At 51.8% G+C, this 17,162-nt stretch overlaps 2 protein-coding genes across 8 annotated transcripts; one reads left to right on the plus strand and one right to left on the minus strand.

Moving 5' to 3' along the window:
• Positions 1 to 1,696: 1,696 nt before the first annotated feature.
• ZMAT2 (zinc finger matrin-type 2) lies at positions 1,697 to 11,398 on the minus strand. The gene is made up of 6 exons (XM_075102345.1): positions 11,276 to 11,398; positions 8,255 to 8,348; positions 7,645 to 7,768; positions 6,512 to 6,585; positions 4,084 to 4,229; positions 1,697 to 2,550 (listed from the first exon to the last, which is right to left on the minus strand). Exons 1-6 carry the CDS (start codon positions 11,291 to 11,293, stop codon positions 2,407 to 2,409), a joined length of 600 nt encoding a protein of 199 aa, XP_074958446.1. The 5' UTR covers positions 11,294 to 11,398; the 3' UTR covers positions 1,697 to 2,406.
• A 74-nt stretch (positions 11,399 to 11,472) lies between these two features.
• LOC142061380 (histidine--tRNA ligase, cytoplasmic-like) lies at positions 11,473 to 17,159 on the plus strand. Of its 7 annotated transcripts, none has more exons than XM_075102334.1 (12): positions 11,473 to 11,697; positions 11,796 to 11,915; positions 12,326 to 12,421; positions 13,201 to 13,326; positions 13,496 to 13,603; positions 13,765 to 13,863; positions 14,172 to 14,265; positions 14,421 to 14,548; positions 14,651 to 14,893; positions 15,681 to 15,797; positions 16,088 to 16,234; positions 16,480 to 17,159. In XM_075102334.1, exons 1-12 carry the CDS (start codon positions 11,473 to 11,475, stop codon positions 16,534 to 16,536), a joined length of 1,560 nt encoding a protein of 519 aa, XP_074958435.1. In that variant the 3' UTR covers positions 16,537 to 17,159. The 7 variants fall into 7 exon arrangements, with proteins under 7 accessions (XP_074958435.1, XP_074958434.1, XP_074958439.1 ...); XM_075102333.1 differs by lacking the exon at positions 12,326 to 12,421 and adding an exon at positions 12,736 to 12,840; XM_075102340.1 differs by having other exon boundaries at positions 11,557 to 11,697; positions 11,796 to 12,196.
• Positions 17,160 to 17,162: the final 3 nt, after the last annotated feature.

Raw genomic sequence — 17,162 nt, forward strand, 5'->3', positions numbered from 1 at the left:
CTTTTCATCCTTGGCTAGAGGCAGCTCCCGCTGCTGGGAATCCAGCAAAAGCTTGTGTCTGCTGCTGCACACACCACTGCTCCCAGCAAGCCACTGAGACAAAGAGCTCGGCTCTCCCAGCAAGAGCAGCCCCAGCGCTGGGACCAGGCTGCAGCAGTGCAGAGATGCTGGGGCTGGGGCTTCAGTCCAGAGGGTGCAGACAGCCTCGGGATGGAGGCCAGTCGTTTTACCAAGGAGGAATCTTGTTAATGAAAACCCTCTCTCATCCCACTGCACCACAGAGGGATTTCCTCCCTGTCTCCCAGGATGGAGAGCAGTGGGCAGCAGCACTGGGACAGGCTGGGTCAGGCCAGTGCAGGCTCCAGCCCACGGCAGCAGGCTGCACAACCCCGGCCATCTCCCATGGAAGGTTTTTCTGGGGCTGCCACTTCACACCTCCCCCCCTTGGGTGCACCGTAATGGACAAGAACAGCAGCATGCTCCGTGGGGAAACACAGGCAGCAGCCACTGGCTCCAAGGTCACAACCTGGGGATGAGGGAGGGTGCAGGGCAGCCCCTGCCCCTTCCCCAGAAGCCCAAACCGAATTCAGGCTGCAGTGAGGCTCTGGTTGGCTGTAGAGCTGGTGGCTTGGATAAAATGGCTACTGCTAAATCTTCTCTGAAATGTCCTAAACTTTTAATGCGTATGAAACCACAGCAGCATCCCTTTCGCGCCCCAGAGGGCACAAAGGCACAAGCACCTTCCCTCTCCCATTCAGCCTGCTGAATTCACATGCTGCAATCTGAACAGCACTAGGTACGTGGCTGGAATGAAAGTTGCCTTTCCAGCTTGTGTGCTCAGAGAGCATTTGCCAAAGTCAAAGGATTGCCAAGTTAAAAGGGTCAAACCTCCAAGGACAGTTGTATCTGACTGGCTATAAATCATTTCAATAGCATCTTCAACGGGGATTATAATCTGAATTGAAGCGTAAAGACCCAAGGCAATGAAGCTGTCAGCAGTCTAAGATTAAGGAATTAAAACAGCAGCAAAGCATTACAGGATTTGTTCTAGATGTATTAGAAAGAGCAGGCTAACCACACTGCAGCCTTCCTCGGGTCGGAAATTTTATATGAGTACAGAGAAGGGCAAGAGCAAGGATCTCATCAACATACATAAAAAGAGAGGAAAGACAAGAGCTATGAAAACCCAGCCACACAACATATAAATCCTAACTGTAGATGGAAATGAGTCACACAAGGTTTGACTGAGGTAAATAAAAGCAGAAATGAAGTGGATTTAAGGGAGGGTAGAGGTGAAAAGACACTGATAGCCAGCAGACAGGAAAAAAATGGCCCTTAATATACTAAGGCTGGTAAAACCTGGAACACAGCCCAGCCTGCTCTTCGATTGCCTAATGGAAATGCAGCTCCCCAGTCCTGTCCTCCTTTCCCCTTCCCTTTCCCCTCTCTTCCCTCCCCCCTTCCATGTTCTTACACCCATCTCCAGAATTACTTGAAAAAGCCAAGAATGACCGCAACTGCCTGCATAGGGCAGCTGGCAGCTGAGCTGAGAGAGAGGGTGACAAGCCTTGCCTTTGCCTCCATCAAGGTCCCCAGAAGGCCACCACCATTTGCACAGCTTGGGAGAACCAGCAACTCTTCTTGGTGGGAAGCAGCAGCTCTCAAAACAAAGAAGGAATCAAACTCCCACCAAAGGGCCCATTAAAATGATCCATTTATTTCTGGCAAATTGCACACACCTTTCTTTCATTTGCTCTATCCTAGATCAGTCATGGGGAGGAATTTCTCCCCTGCCTTAAAGATATCAAAGTTATGGGACAAAACACAAAGAAAAGCAGGGAAGTATCCCTTGCAGATAAAATACACAGGAAAGTTTTGGTGACCCGGACTCCATGCAGCCACCAGCTCTGCTCAGTACAAGCCATAAAGATGCAGGTTGTACCGCTCAACACCGCTCGCTGCGGCATGTTTCCTTCAGTTACACGATCCAAAAAGAAACTGAATTACTCCCTGCGTCTCAAACACACAGCCTGGTTGGCAACTAGAACAACTAGGGCCTGGAACAACAATATCTGGTTGACAACTAGATTAATCCTGAACCAGGCCATCTGTACAGAACTGTTGCACTTTATTGACACAAAAACATACCCAGCAGAATGCTCCCCTGCACGCATAAGGCCATAGAGCAGTGATGAGCAGCCAGATCTAGGACACAGAAGGAGATGGGAAGCTAATGACAGGCAGAGCTTGTTCTGCAGCACAGGTAGGGCAGGGAATCGCTTTTCGACTCCTCCAGCCAACCTCTACTGGGAGATTTACATAAAAGTCCTCAATTAAGTCTTTTGAGAGATATCCAGAGTCCCCTGGGTAAAAACAATTTGTATCAAGAGGAGAGTCCAGAGCTGCTCAGTGATTCTTTTTGGTTGAGCCGAAACCAGAGAAACCCATCACAGCTGCCATTTCATCATCCTCTTCAAATGTCAAATCTTCCTCCGCTCGTCTTTTCTTCTCTCTCTGCTTCTCCTTCTTGTAGGCTTTGGCCTTCTCCTCCTGTAGCAAGGGACAGGACAGCAAAATAATTTGAACCTCCTGAGCTGAGTAAGCTTTTGAGACACCGGGCACTGCACAGTTAACCCAAGTCCTACCAACAGTACCCAAACTGTGTCTGAGGAAATAGAACAGCCAGCAGAAATCCTGGACTGCGGTTTCCCAGGAGGAAGTCTCCCACTGTCTCCAGACCACTCCACCTACCACCCCAAGAGCAGAGTCACACAGAGGACGTAGCCAAAAAGAAGTGTTATGAAACTCTCTCTCCTGAACAAACGTCAGAAGTTTTGTCTGGAATCAACACTGAGGCAAGAAGGAGCTGTTTTTAAAGCGGGAGGCATTTCCCTCATAGGATGCCCTGTTCTAGTGACTGTGATGCTGAATGTTGCTTCCTGTTGGCTTTCAGCCTGGCAGTGACAGCTGCTCACTGGAACAGAAACTGAAGCTCTGAGTGGCTTTGGGGGGTTTTGGCATCAAAAAGTTTGCACTGTTTTAATCAAAGTGTTTTGCTCTGCAAGGATCACAAGCCCTGGAACAGCGCCAGGCTTGTACTGGGCGATGTAGAAGCACGGCTTCAGCTCTCAACTTAGCAACTGCTCCTACCATTCCCATCACCATCTGCTGTGCCGCAGCTACTGGAGACATTCATGCCTTGGAGAAAGCTACACCAAAAGCTGCTGCTGATTTCTTTGTTGCCATACGTTGACTGGCAGTAGCTTTTTAACCCACAGCACTTGCTGCACGGCTGGGGCACCTGTCTCCTAACTCTCCCAACAAATCAGGCTCAGCGGCACCAAAGCCTGCTCGAGAGCAGAGCAGAGGGCTGCTCTGCCTGCACCCCAGCAGAGTAATCCTGTGGTGAAGCAGAGCTCAGGGCTTGGGCAGGGAGACTCAAATCGGCAGCAGTTTTTAATGTTTGGTTGTTATGTGACTGCTGATGGAGAAGAAGCATCCACAGAAACTCCTCAACTGTCAGAACTTTGTCAGATTTTCAAATACATTTGATCTTCATGTCAGGGAGCTGACACCTAAGCCCAGGTTTGGGAGGAATCTGCTGTCTTTCACTGCATCCACGCATATCTCACACCACAGCACGCTGCTCACAGAGCCCTTCCACACTCAGGGAGGCCACACAGAAGCAACATGCCACATGGAGAAGGATCCCAGCAATCCTAAGAACCATGGAAGATAAGGGACAAAGACACAGATCTGCTTATCAGAGCACACAAGTTCAAACACAACTAATGGGAAACAAAAACCAGGTGCACTGTCAGGCTTGTGCTGCTCTCAGTGGAAACCTGAAGCATCAAAAGTTATCCTTACACAGAACGAGGGGGAAAGGGTTTCCAAGAACAGCAGCAGAAAACTTTTTAAAAAGAAAACAACAAAGAAACAAAACCCACTCATAGCAGCAGACAAAAAGCCCATGCTACCAAGAACAAGGCTTCTGTGGAACAAGATTAGGAACCAGGGTTGATTTTCTCACAAAACATGTTTCGGGGGGGCTTTGCTTCATCAGCCGCTGCCCAGACTCACCTCCTCACGGAGTTCCTTCATCCTCTCCTCAAAGTCATAGTCCTTCTGCTTCTCCTCCATCTTCTTCTTGTTCACCTCAAAGCGTTTCTTCACCTGGTCCAGTGTGGAGCGCTCCACCCGCATGGACATGCCCAGATTTCTCTGGTCTAGAAAAACAGGAGTGGAATCAAATATGTTCAGCAATACTCACAGCCTTTGATGGTCTGCACATAGGCCCTGTCCCTGATCCCAATTTAAATATCTCAGCACAGTAGTCTCTTCCTGCCTGTCATCCATGCCGCAAAGCAGCTTCCAGGGCCACACTACACTCATGCACAAGGCCACATACCCTCAGGGCTCAGTGCTCTAAGCTGACCTAATTGCACTGACTTGCAGGCCACCCACCACCCAATGCACAGGGAGCAGCACTGTCCCCTGTGTTCCCAAGCAGCAAAGCCTGGCAGGGCACTGTACCACCGCACAGGTAACCCACAGCCAGCTTGAGGAGTGTAACGCAGCAGTGCCTCCTCCCCCAGGGAGGCATGCACTTTCTGTCCTCATCTGGTCCCATATTCCTACGCAGATTGGGATTTCTTATGTCAGAGGGGATGGGCTTAAGAGGGACACCATAACCTAAACCAGGCAGTGACTACAATGATCTGTACATTACTTGTAATGAGAAGGAGGACCCAGCCTATTCTTTTAAGGTTCCCTATTAGGATGCTCCCCATTGTGTTGGTGTTCTGACACTTCAGGAAATTTAATTTTGGACCAGTGGAAAAAAAATGGTTTGAGTGCTGAAAAAGGGGCCAGGATAAAACTGGCAAGCTGGCATCTCTCAGCTGTGGGAGAGGCTAAATAAGACATCAGCGGCTCTCAGTAGAGTTCCTGCTTGCACAGGACATTTCTAGCTAAAGCAGAGACATGAAATATTAAGCCAGGCCTCTGATTCGGTGGCTGCTTAGAACAGATTCCCAAGTTTCTGCTCATGAGTAAGCCTAGATTGAAGGGGCCACCCCTGGCAATGCCTCCAACCCGCACTGCCTGGTGGATCCAAACAGCCTGTTGACAGGTTTGTCCCAGGGATGCAGCAGCACTTAGAAGCCCAAAGTACACACCAGGAACTAGCAAGAGGGCTGCCAAGAACAGGCAAGTTTCAGCCAGATTTATGGACTGGATCAAAAGCTCCCAAACTTACTCTGTAAATCATATTGTACTAAAGAGCTATGCATCAGCCACTTTCCAGCCCCAGCTCAACCCTTCATCTCAGGCCCATGCACGAAGTCATGCCAGGAGTTGTGATTCCAGATTCTCTCATGTACTTATTGCTAATCTCCCAACATGTCAAACAAAGCACTTAAGCGTCCTTCTTCCATTCACATAAAAGCACAGGGCTTTAACATGTTGGGTTTTCTTTTCCTAGCTACAGAAAACTGGCCCTTGGGTCCTCTTCTGAACCTCCCATTTCTCAAAGGTTCAAGCAGCCAAGTGTGCAGCTCTGGATCACATACATCACTGCCTTTTTATAATGGGTCCATTTGTTGACTTCCACAGGGATCCAAAATCACCTTCAGGAGCAGAACAACATGGCAAGAATGTGTCAGTGCATCCTGCTGCTCCTCTACTTTCTCCACTTTCCCCACTCTCTGAACAAGTTGAGGAAAAGCAATGCCCACAGTCATGAAATGAGAGTCAGTTCAATAAGGTTCCAGTCCTCTTTTTCAAGTTAAACACAGTAAGGGAACACACCAATAAACTGAGAATCCTTTTGTCTTTGTCTTGACCTAAGTTAACTGCATCGTCATGGCAATGGAGAGAAGAACCAGAGCTAGGTACAGGATGATAACACCATCACACTGCTGGACCCAACTTCAGGGTCATTGTGCCCCACTCCTGTCTCTGCTCATCCTCAGCAAACCACAGCCTCCATCCGTGTGAACCCTGATCCATACTCTGGAGCCCAGGGACCAGCTAGTTTTGAGCTTCATACTCAACTTTCTACAGAGAAGCTTCTGATGCAAAAATGGGCTACTCCTATACCTTTTACTTATTTAAGAATTTCTTTAAAGTTTTAATGCTGTAAAAAAGCCTGGCTCCAGATTTTCAAAAGAGATATCAGGATTTGCTGACCCTGGGCTTCTCACAGCACAGACTCTCTGGGTGCTGAAAATACGTCCATCTAAACAGGGTAAACCAATCACTCTTTCTTCTGGCCTTATTGCGTGAAAATGGTCCAGTACCCTGGAATGTGCCAGGAGGTAAAGGCAGCACCTCCACAGCTCTCATGAGCAAACATTGCCTACATCCAGATCCCCAAAGCACACTTTGATTCATGTATGAAAGTGTTCAGCCCTCAGACACTGTTGAGGCACACAGGGAACAGCCCGGCGCATTGCAGCTGTCCTCCAATTCAACCAACCCTCCAACAAAGCAGAAAAATTGTCTTTACGTTTTTTGCCATTGATGTGATCCAAGAAGTTAATGGAGTCTTTCACCACACAGTCGCATACGTTACAGTAATACCTGGCAGAGAGAGAGAAAACATTAATGCCAAAGCATGAGACAAGCCTCACCTCACAGAACAACTATTTGAGATAATCTAAAATGTGAAATCTGCATGTCACTTGGGATATGACTCCTTTCTCGAGGGCAAGAGGGAAGCTACGTCCATTACAGAGAGCCCCAGGGAAAAGAAATGTACAAAGGCACACCCCAGATTGACAGAGCTGCCCGGGTTAACGCTGGAGGTACCGACCCTTAAGCTGACACCACTCTGACAGACTACAGTAACCAAGACATGAGCTGATCTGTAACTATGTCAATCACAGCATCTTCCCCTTCCAGTTCCAGCCAACAGGGTGGGATGGACTCTGTGACATTGCAGGGCTCAGCTGCCCTTCTCCAAGGCAGGGCTGCCCACACAGCCAGGTTTACAGACTGCAGACTGCTGAAGGCTCTCACCTGGCTGCAAGATAAGTTCTCCCATCCCTATTAGCTCACAGCAGCAAGTCCCTGCTTTATACAGCAGTGCCTTCTGCCCGTCTTAAGAGCTGTTGCAAAAACCCAGCCAGGGCCTATAATTCCTGGGTGCTGTTCAGGATGCTGTGCATCTCCCTGGTGCTGCTAGCTACTAGGCTACAACAGTGAAACACTGATAGGCTTACTCTTGAGATGGCACAAACTCAATGCATTCTTCTCAAGTTCTTGACAGCTTAGGGTGAGCTAAGATTCCTTTCAGCCTTTGGCCGAACACAATCTGCACAAACAGCAGCCAAACACCATTCCTAAGGACAGGTATCTGGATATTTCTCCCATTCCCAGTGCACAGATATCCAAATCAGAAACTCAGATCAACAGCAGTGAGGGTCTCACTGCAAGCAGGCCTCTTGGCTAACAAAACCCAAGCAGGCAGCAGAGATCTGCCTCAGTTGTTTCTACAGATGGTCAAAGCAACACTGATATCAAGTACTAATGTCTGAAGGGGCTCAGCCTGCTGCGTCTCTTCCATACGTACTGCTGTACCACAGCTCCCTGGTCTCATCAGCACAACTCTGAGACTCCAACAAAAAGACCATGACCTACCCTCCCATCTCTGACTGAGGGGTAGTTTTGGTGATGACGATGGTTTTCCCCAGCTTCGATTCCAGGTCCACTTTGTAGTCTCGGTGCCGCAGAAGTTCCCTTTTGACAGGCTGAGCTGGTTTGCCTAACACATAATCAAAAAACCGAAGCATTTATCAGAAAAGGTCAAGCTTGACACACTGGATTTCATGTTGCCCTTGATGAAGAGGGGCTACCAGGAACCTGGGGACTACTTGATTCATGCAGAATCAGTAAAGAATATAACTTCTTTCCCACTATTTCCTGGTTCCTATTAGAACCACATAGATCTGTGAGGTATCTCCAGCTCTGATGTGGGTTATACTCTGATATTATCTTTCCAGGGGCTGATTGTTCCTCTTCCTCCCCAAAGAACAGGCAAAAAGAGGCAAAGGTTCTCAGTAATTACTTTTATAAAAAAAATATATTCAGTGGCAAGCACAGGAAAAAGGATCAGAGCAAGCCAGCCTTGAATTTCTGCTGCTTCCCCCAGGACTTCACTTCTAGCTGCTCTCTCCCTCTCAAACTCAAAGGGTTTGGGTGACTCACTGCCAAATGAGCAAAGCTTGCCTGAAGTCAGTACACTACACACCATCTTTCTTTTCTCTCTCTTCCGTAAGACGCTTCTCTGCAAGTTTCTCATATTCATCTTTGTCCCACTTTCGGCGGAAGTCCAAGTTCTTAGTCTGAGAAGGAAACAAAGTGTATTAACATTTATTATACAGTTTGACTAGCTCTGAGGGGAGACTGGGAAAAGAGGTAGAATCACTTGGCTTGTGAGGCCACAGCAGTAAATTAGGGGCACTACATTATATCCCCATGTCCTCTCTTTTCATACCTAGGAATGAATCACGTAGCTTAAGAGAATGGTTGGATACCAGGGAAGCACCTGTACAGAGCACACAGTAAGCTGTCCTGCTCCTGCAGCTTCATACTGCAGACAAGCAGTGAAGGGAAAGAACACCTCTGAGGCAGACTGTCCCTATGGCAGGTCCCCAGAGCACTCTACACTGGCCATGACAGGATAAGCTGCGTGAAGAGAAGCTGAATTCAGGTGAAGCTGGCACTGAAGAATACAAAGACTGTTCTTTTCAGGGGGGATTGTCACCTACTCACTAACGCTGAGGACAGAAGTGACTGGACAAGAACCCCTCTTCCATTCACATCACCAGACCAGCACAGCCTCTCCTCAGCATCTGCCCCAACTGGAGTTAGGGTCCCTGCACCTGCTATCAGTCATGGCTTATAACTCAGACACTTCTTTACTTTCTTGAGAACATAACTCTCGTTTGGTTAGAAAGCTGCATTTCACTCGGCACAGCAATGAGAGGCTCTCAAGTTTCATATTAAAAAAAAAAAGACAGATGTATTTTAAAACACCTCCGGGAAAGAAGGACCCCTCCACACCCCACCGCCTTCTTTGTTCAGCCAAATCAAGAATCCAGTCACAATCCAAAGGAAATAAATCCCATTTGAAGCTATCACAGCAGAACAGCCATTTAACATTTTCTCCACTGGCAATCCTTCAAATGGAACGAACAACTACTGATAGGAATGAAAATGCCTTAGGGAGGCGTAGAAAAATTCTCATTTATTCCCAGCGCTTCTCAAGCACTTTAAGCATGTCATAACAGGTTTTATTAACCACCTTGAGCAAAAGAAAAGAAAATATGATGGAGTGTAAATTAACATTTGGGGGTATTTTCCAGAATCTAGGCTCTCCTGCATACCAGAACATTATCACAAATCATAGCTGGCGGGAGTCCAGGGGGGAAGCGATATACTTGCTGCTTCACTCTCCTGTTGTAATAAACGGGAAAGAGTATTTTGCAGCTCTTTTACCAATCTCCCTCATCCAGACACAGGGAAAGAAATTAAACCCAAACACCTAGCAAGATCTTGGCTAGACGTTATCCAAAGGAACTTTTCTTAACTGGTCTGGTGGAGGCAAGGGTGGCTGCAAGACCCAAAATAATTTTCTAAGAACTGCTTTGGATGACAGTGATATTTCCCAAGTAAGTAACGACAATTAAAAACCAGAAGTGCCCCATAGCCTCCTGTTCCCTGTGGAGGTGGACACTGAATGATCGGCCCAGTATTAGCATCAAAGCCTATTAAATAATACAGGAGTCTCAAGTCTGGCTCAGTCTAACAGGAATGTAACCACCAGCAGCTGAGAACAGAACACAGGCTCCTCTCAATCCCGGGCAGACACAGAATCATAGAATCGTTAAGGTTGGAAAAGACCCTTAAGATCACCGAGTCCAACCGCTAACTTATCACTGCCAAGTCCACCACTAGACCATATCCTCAAGCACCACATCTACCCTTCCCTTAAATACCTCCAGGGATGAAGACTCCACCATGTCCCTGGGCAGCCTGTTCCAATGCCTGACAACCCTTCTGGTGAAGAAGTGCTTCCTAATATCCAACCTAACCTTCCCCTGTCACAGCTTGAGGCCATTTCCTCTCATCCTATTGCTTGTTACTAGGGAGAAGAGACCAACCCCCGCCTCACTACAACCTCCTTTCAGGTAGTTGTAGAGAGCGATAAGGTCTCCCCTCAGCCTCCTCTTCTCCAGACATCCTGCTCCCTGACCGCTCTCAGTACTGCTTCTCAGCAAGTGGCTTCAAGTGAAGGAAAGATTGGCCAAGAAAGGAGAAGAGCACAGCCCCTGCAGTGCTGACAGCTGTCTGGGGTGTTACTGGAGGTGTTTAAACTGGTCTGTCTCTCCAGGCACGTTATGCCAATGGCATCCACCTCACCTGTCCAATCTTGGTATTCCCAATGCCAGATTTTGCAGAATCCATAGAGGCATAAAGACCTCACTGCCACATTACACAAACTGAGCAACACTGATAAAATAATCAGGTTACACGGGAGCCATTGGAGACTCCAGAATAACAGTCATGGAAAGGGTGGTTTATCCATGCAGGGCAGATGGCAGCAAGCAACAACTTCAGCAGGACAGTGTGAGAGCCAGCCAGGAAATAGGCAACCCCTTCCCAGAAGAGTCAAGAAGCAAAGGGGCAAGACAAGAGGGGGAATGGAAGGAGGGAGCTGCCTCCACCCTCCATCGCCCAGCCTCACGGGGACCCTGGGATGGGCTGGTCCTGGTACCCCCCCAGGGCCTGACGGAGAGTGGGTACCCCCAGCCCAGGCGTTGGGGCAGTATCGGATCTCCTCACGCTGCCTGCCTGAAAGAGGGGCTCCCTCGGCGGCGGGCTGGCCCTAGGACAGAAAGATCGGGGAGTGGACCATCCCCCTTTTAGCCCTGAAGGCATCGGGGCCTCTCGGGGGGCCTCAAATCTCCCACCGTCCACACACAGGAGGCACAGCGGTGTGAAAAGCAAAGACGGGGCCTCCCCAAAGGCCCCCGCCCAGCCGAGCACCCCCAGCCCTCCCGCGTCCCCCCCGCGAGGGGCTCCTCAACCAGCGGCCTGGCAGCAAGGCCCGAGCGAGGCCCAGCCGCAGCGAGGCGGCCCTTCCCTGGTCCTGCCCGTACCCCTGCCCCTCCAGAGCGGCCAGGGCCGCCCCAGCCCTGCCCCCGGCACGGCCTAGGGCCTACCGAGAAAAAGCGAGGGGCGCGGCCCCGCCGCCGCCCGCACTTACCCCGCTGCCCGACGCCATGTTGAGGGTATAAGCGACAAGAGAACGGAAATTGTCGCGCGGCGGTGCCCGGGCCGTAAAGCGAGGCAAGTCCGCCCAAGCACCAAAAAGCGTCTGCCGCTTTGGCCTAGAGCGTCGCGAGGCAGCGGCACCGGGTAGTCACGTGGACTCCGGTCGCTTTGGGTTTCCCGGGACCGGCCATGCTGCGGCTGGGTCCGCTCGCCGCCGCCGGACGCCTGTTGCCCGCGGGTCCCCGCCTCGAGCCGCCGCGCCCCGCCGGGGGCCGGGTGAGCTTCCTCCGGTGCTGGCCGCCTCGTCTGCCGGGGCCGGTCGGTGATGGCCGCCCGCTATCCCAGCAGGTGCGGGCGGCGGCGGACTCGGCCGGCGGCGGCGGCGGGCGAGGCCTGGCTCTGAAGACGCCCAAGGTAAGGGTGGGGGGCGGGGGCTGTGCTGGCAGTTACCGGGCGTTGTAACCCCGCTGCCCCGTCCTCGCCGCTGACGGCTGCTCTCTGTCCCGGGCCAGGGCACCCGCGACCATCCCCCCGCTCACGTCGCCCTCCGCGACCATCTCCTCGCCGCCGTGGTGGCCTGCTTCAAGCGGCATGGGGCGGCCGCCATTGACACCCCCGTGCTGGAGTTGCGGGTGAGGCGACGCCAGGGGATGGGGTTCGGGGGGCGGCGGGATTCCCCCTACCGACTTGGTGCGGGGGGTGACTCCCCACCGGGGCTGTGGGATCCCCCTCTGCTTCCCGTGGGGCTGTGGGGTCCCCCCGCGGGACTGGGGAGCACCCCCTTTCCCGGGGGCTGAGGGGGAAGGTTTGGAGAATCCTTACAGGGGGAATGGGGACACAACGATGGCAGTCCTTTGTGAGGGTCGGGGCCTTAGACCCCACATCTGCCCCAGGTCAAAAGGGGCTGCTGGGGGTATGTGTTCTGTCTCCCTCCCTGTGCTCCCACTCAGCTTGCGGGGCTTGGGAATGCAGGGCTCTGTGCCCCCTCCCAGGGGACCCTGTGCCCCAGAGCCACCCTGCCAGCCCCCTCACCTCTCCCCAGGAGACGCTGATGGGGAAGTATGGGGAGGACACAAAGCTCATCTATGAGCTGCAGGACCAGGGAGGGGAGCTGCTGGCCCTGCGCTACGACCTGACTGTATCCTGTGCTCGCCCCGCGCGGCTGTTGTGGAGGGAATGGTGGCACACCGGGGACAGTGGCACGTGGAGGCCACTGCTGCCTCTGCCTTGGTGGGCCACCCGTGCCCCACCCTGCCTTCAGGTCCCATCAGGGTGATGGAAACCCCCTCCTGGCAGAGCAGTGGACACCCAGCACGTCTGGCTGTTGTCGGTGTGACCCTGCCTCAGACCACTCCACAGCCTGTCTGGGATCTGCAGGAGAGGGGCCCTTTCTTCCATGGGCTGTGGACATGCACCAGTATGCTCCACTGTACTGGTTTTATCTCTTCCCAGCTACAGACCCCACCTCTGCGTGCTCCTGTCCTGCCCATCCCATCTTTCCAGTGGCTCAGTAGCTGTTCTGAGAGAGCAGTGGTGTTTGCTATGGCTACAATGCAGGTGTTCATCCTTGGCCTTTTCCGCTTCCATGTCTCACCAAAAAGCTTTCCACTTTAATGTCTATATGGCTGTCCTATATGTTGAATTCTCTCTGATTGCACTGTAAGAGGGCAAAATCATCTCACAAAGGTCTGTATTTGCAAGGTGTTGATGTACTGTGGCTCCGAAGTAGGAGATGGAGTTGCCCTAGTGTTGGAGGAGCTTGCTGTGGTTCATTGTGCTTGTTGTCAGCTGGGGCTGATGATCTCCCTGGAGATCAGGGAGTAGCTGGCAATGTGAAAGGGGGACAGGGCACTTTGATGTTCAGCTTTCTGCAGCTCAGATCTCCAGGTTCCTGTCCTTAACTCCTCGGCCCCCCAGGTGCCTTTTGCTCGCTATTTGGCAATGAACAAGATCACCAACATGAAGCGCTACCATGTTGCTAAGGTGTACAGGCGGGACAGCCCGGCCACGACCAGAGGCCGCTACAGGGAGTTCTACCAGTGCGTGAGTGTTGTAGTGACTGCCACCATGTGAGGGACCGAAGCCACTGGGGGACTGGTGTGGGTTTGACCAGCTGGATTACCTTCAGCTGCTGCAGGGCCGCATAGCGTGCCTGGCGGAGCCGGAGCAGCTCAGCTGTGCCAGGAGCCTCTGCAGCATTTTCTGCCCCCAGGATTTTGACATCGCTGGGCAGTGTGACCCAATGATTCCCGATGCTGAGTGCCTAAAGATCGTGCACGAGATCCTGAGTGACCTGCAGCTTGGGGACTTTCTCATTAAGGTGAGATCAAAGCCAAGTGGTTTTCACACCCCTGCACCTTCCCTTCCTGTGGGATTGAGGCGCTCGTGAAAAGGCACAAGGAAACTCTCTTGCACCTCTGTGACAAGAAGAAATAGCAGTGGGGCATCTCCACTGAGATGAGCATGCCTTTCCCACCCCAGGTCAATGACCGACGGATTTTGAATGGTGTGTTTGCCATCTGCGGTGTCCCAGAGAGCAAGTTCATAACTACATGCTCTACCGTGGACAAGCTGGACAAGGTACGCATTGTGCTCATCGGGAGATCAATTCCAGACTGAGGCTGGGCAGTGTTGTGGCTGTTCTCATCATAAAGAGGCTCACATCAGCTAAAGGATTTGGGGAGCTCTTGAGTGTGGCTGAGAATAAATCCCGGCGTTTCCAGTTGTTTCTATTAACAATTCATGTGAAACAGAAAGAAAGAGAAGCGGATCATTAGTGAGATTGCTGACTGCTGTTTTCCTGCCTGTGTTGTGAATATGTGGGCTGGTGAAGATGGTGGGTGATGAGAATGTCCTGCAGCAATGGATGCTTTTGTTTCCCTTCGCAGGTGCCTTGGGAAGAAGTGAAGAGCGAGATGGTAGAAGAGAAGGGGCTCTCTCCCGAGGCTGCGGATTACATCGGGGAGTATGTCCAGCTTCACGGTGAGCACTGTGGGGTCGAGCCCTTGGCCTTGTTCTTCTAGGCCAGGTAGGGACGGCCAACAATGGGGGGTGCAAGGCAGTGTACACGGCTGGCCGGGCCCATCATTGCGGGTGCTGCTGCACTGGCAGACTTGAAGCATGGCATGTTCCCACAGGTGGCCTGGACCTGGTCGAGCGGCTTCTCCAGGACCCAAAGCTGTCCCAGAACAAGCTGGCCAAGGAGGGGCTGGGGGACATGAAGCTGCTGTTTGAGTACCTGACCCTGTTTGGCATCACAGGGCAGGTGAGGAGGTGCAGAGGCAGGAGGGGGTGCTGCCCTCATGGCCGGGCAGCCTGGGCCCCCCACAAGTGCACCCAGTGATGGGGCTTCCCTTGTGTCCTGCAGATCTCTTTTGACCTGAGCCTGGCACGGGGTCTGGACTATTACACAGGGGTGATCTTTGAGGCTGTCCTGCTGCAGCAGGAGAACGACCATGTGGAGGAGCCAGTCAGTGTTGGGAGTGTGGCTGGAGGCGGTCGCTATGACGGGCTGGTGGGGATGTTTGACCCCAAGGGACGGAAGGTGCCCTGCGTGGGGGTCAGCATTGGGATTGAGCGGATCTTCTCCATCCTAGAGCAGAGAGTGAAGGTAAGTGCTGCAAGTGGTGCATGGGGGAGGGCTCGAGGCAGCCAGCTGTTTATTACAGAGCTCTACAGCTCCACTGATTTTGAGGGGAAAGAATTTTGGGGGAGAGGGTGGCTCCTCTCGTGCCTGAATGTCTATGCACAGGAGACAGAGCCCTTTTCAGCTCAGCAGGCATGGGCAGCTAATGGCAGCGTTTCGTAGCAGATGCCAAGGAAGAGTTAGAGATGGGCCCTGAGCTCTGGTCCTGACTCTGAACTTTGTGCCCCAGTCACTTTGCTCTTGTGTCTTGCCTGGGAAAGTTGTCTGTTCTGGGGATTGAGAGTGATGAATTTGGTTGTAGCTGTGGCACTTGCTCTGTAATGAGCACCCTAGGAAAGCATGTGAGGAAATTCATCACTGTTTAGTTCTGAGCTTGTTGCTGAGGTAATGTGTTTGTACTTGAAGAATCAAAGGAGACATTGGAAAGCTGTCCAGGTCCCATCAGGAGGGAGGGAGGGAGGAAGGCCAAGGTCCCACAGGAACAGCAGCACATGATTAGGTAGTGTGTTGCAATGTGGATTCTCTGGGAAACTCATTAAATGTGCCCAGGTTGTCTTATTTGTGCACTCTTTTGGCTTCTGGAAGGTTAGCCTTACTCAGTAATGTTCACTGTATGGTGATGGCTAGCTCTTAAGTATACCTGTTTTGGGGAGCTAAGTTAAGGTCTGAAGGTAAGGTCAGATGAGCTTCCGTTGTGAGCTGCAGATTCGCATGGAGCCAGTGTGTCCCACGAGTATGTCTGTCCCTGCAGGCTTCTGGGGAGAAAGTTCGAACAACTGAGACACAAGTGCTGGTCGCTACACCTCAGAAACACTTGCTTGCTGCGAGGTTGAAGCTCATCTCTGAGCTGTGGGATGCAGGGATCAAGGTAAATTGAAGATGTGGGCTTGGCAGTGGTACAGATGAGGGAGGGAGGAGAGTCTGAAAGGAGCTGTACCACAGCAAGACCAACTCCACTAGTTGTGTGTCTCATTCAGGATCTGGGCCTGTCTGAGAGCTAGCATGCAGAGAAGAAGAACAGCCAAGAGCACTAAAGGCAACTGCTTGCTGCAGGAATATTAGTTAGTGTTTTCTGTGGCATTTTTGTGCTGGCTGTTTTGCTCCAAGATTCATCAGAGCAAATTTTGCATTAATGATTCCTTCTCTGCTTCCTCCTAGGCAGAGATGCTGTACAAGAAGGATCCTAAACTGCTGAAGCAGCTGCAGTATTGTGAGGACACGGGGATCCCCCTTGCTGCCATTGTAGGAGAGCAAGAGCTGACAGATGGAGTTGTCAAGCTGAGGGATGTTGCAAGAAGAGAGGAGGTGAGAATACCTTTTACACCAGGTTTCAAAAGTGCTTCAAAAATCTAGAGATTACTGAAAGGCTCTGGGTTTTCCCTTGGTGATGTTCCTTTGGGGAGCTGTAGCACAGATCTGTTGGGTGACTGCTCCAGAAAACCAGTCACTAACTGCGTTGGTATCCACAGCAAGTCCTTAGGGCTGGATTGAACCATGCTCTGCGCAGGGTTCCAGCGCTTCTACCTCTTCCTCTCCTCGTTGCTTTGTAGGTTGATATCCCAAGAGAAAAGCTTGTTGATGAGATCAGAAGAAGGCTGGAGCCCTAGGACGTCTCTGTCCAGAGCTGCTTGACTGAACTGCTGTGCAGCTGGAACACTCCAGTGCCCTCAGCCATTCACTTCCTGATGAAGTCTGGTCACCATCTACTAGCCTGAGTCTCATCTGCCTGGGCTTAAGGCAGTGTTGTCACGGGGTATCTGCTTGGAAAGGAGCAAGTGGATTTTAAAACTTATGGACAATGCAGTCACCAGATTAACCTTCTGGTTTACTGCTCTGAAGGATGGATCAAGCTTGTGGGTTGTACAGCCATTTCCATCCACCCTAGGTGGTCACAGTGGTGGCACAGGCACAGACGGACGTGGTGTAGCTCAAACAGGATCAGGCTGAGCTCCAGGGTCGGGGGAGGGACATCTGTGGCATGTTGGGTGCTGGCAGGCTCAGGAGGTAGGGAGAATGGTACTGGAAGACCAGCCCCAGCCTGCAGCCGGGCTCTCCCGTGGGGTAGGGGGCCAGGCATGCTGGGGCTGCTGCACCGACCTGTGGGGAGCGCAGCCCCCCCTCAGGGAGGGACACAGCAGGGGCCTGGTGCAGCTTCGCGGGCAGGCTCCGGCTGGGGGGAGCGTGCAGGATGGCTGTACTTTAATATGTTAAACAAAACAAACCCCAAAAACTC

Source organism: Phalacrocorax aristotelis, chromosome 8, assembly GCF_949628215.1.
Source record: "Phalacrocorax aristotelis chromosome 8, bGulAri2.1, whole genome shotgun sequence".
NCBI lineage: Eukaryota > Metazoa > Chordata > Aves > Suliformes > Phalacrocoracidae > Phalacrocorax > Phalacrocorax aristotelis.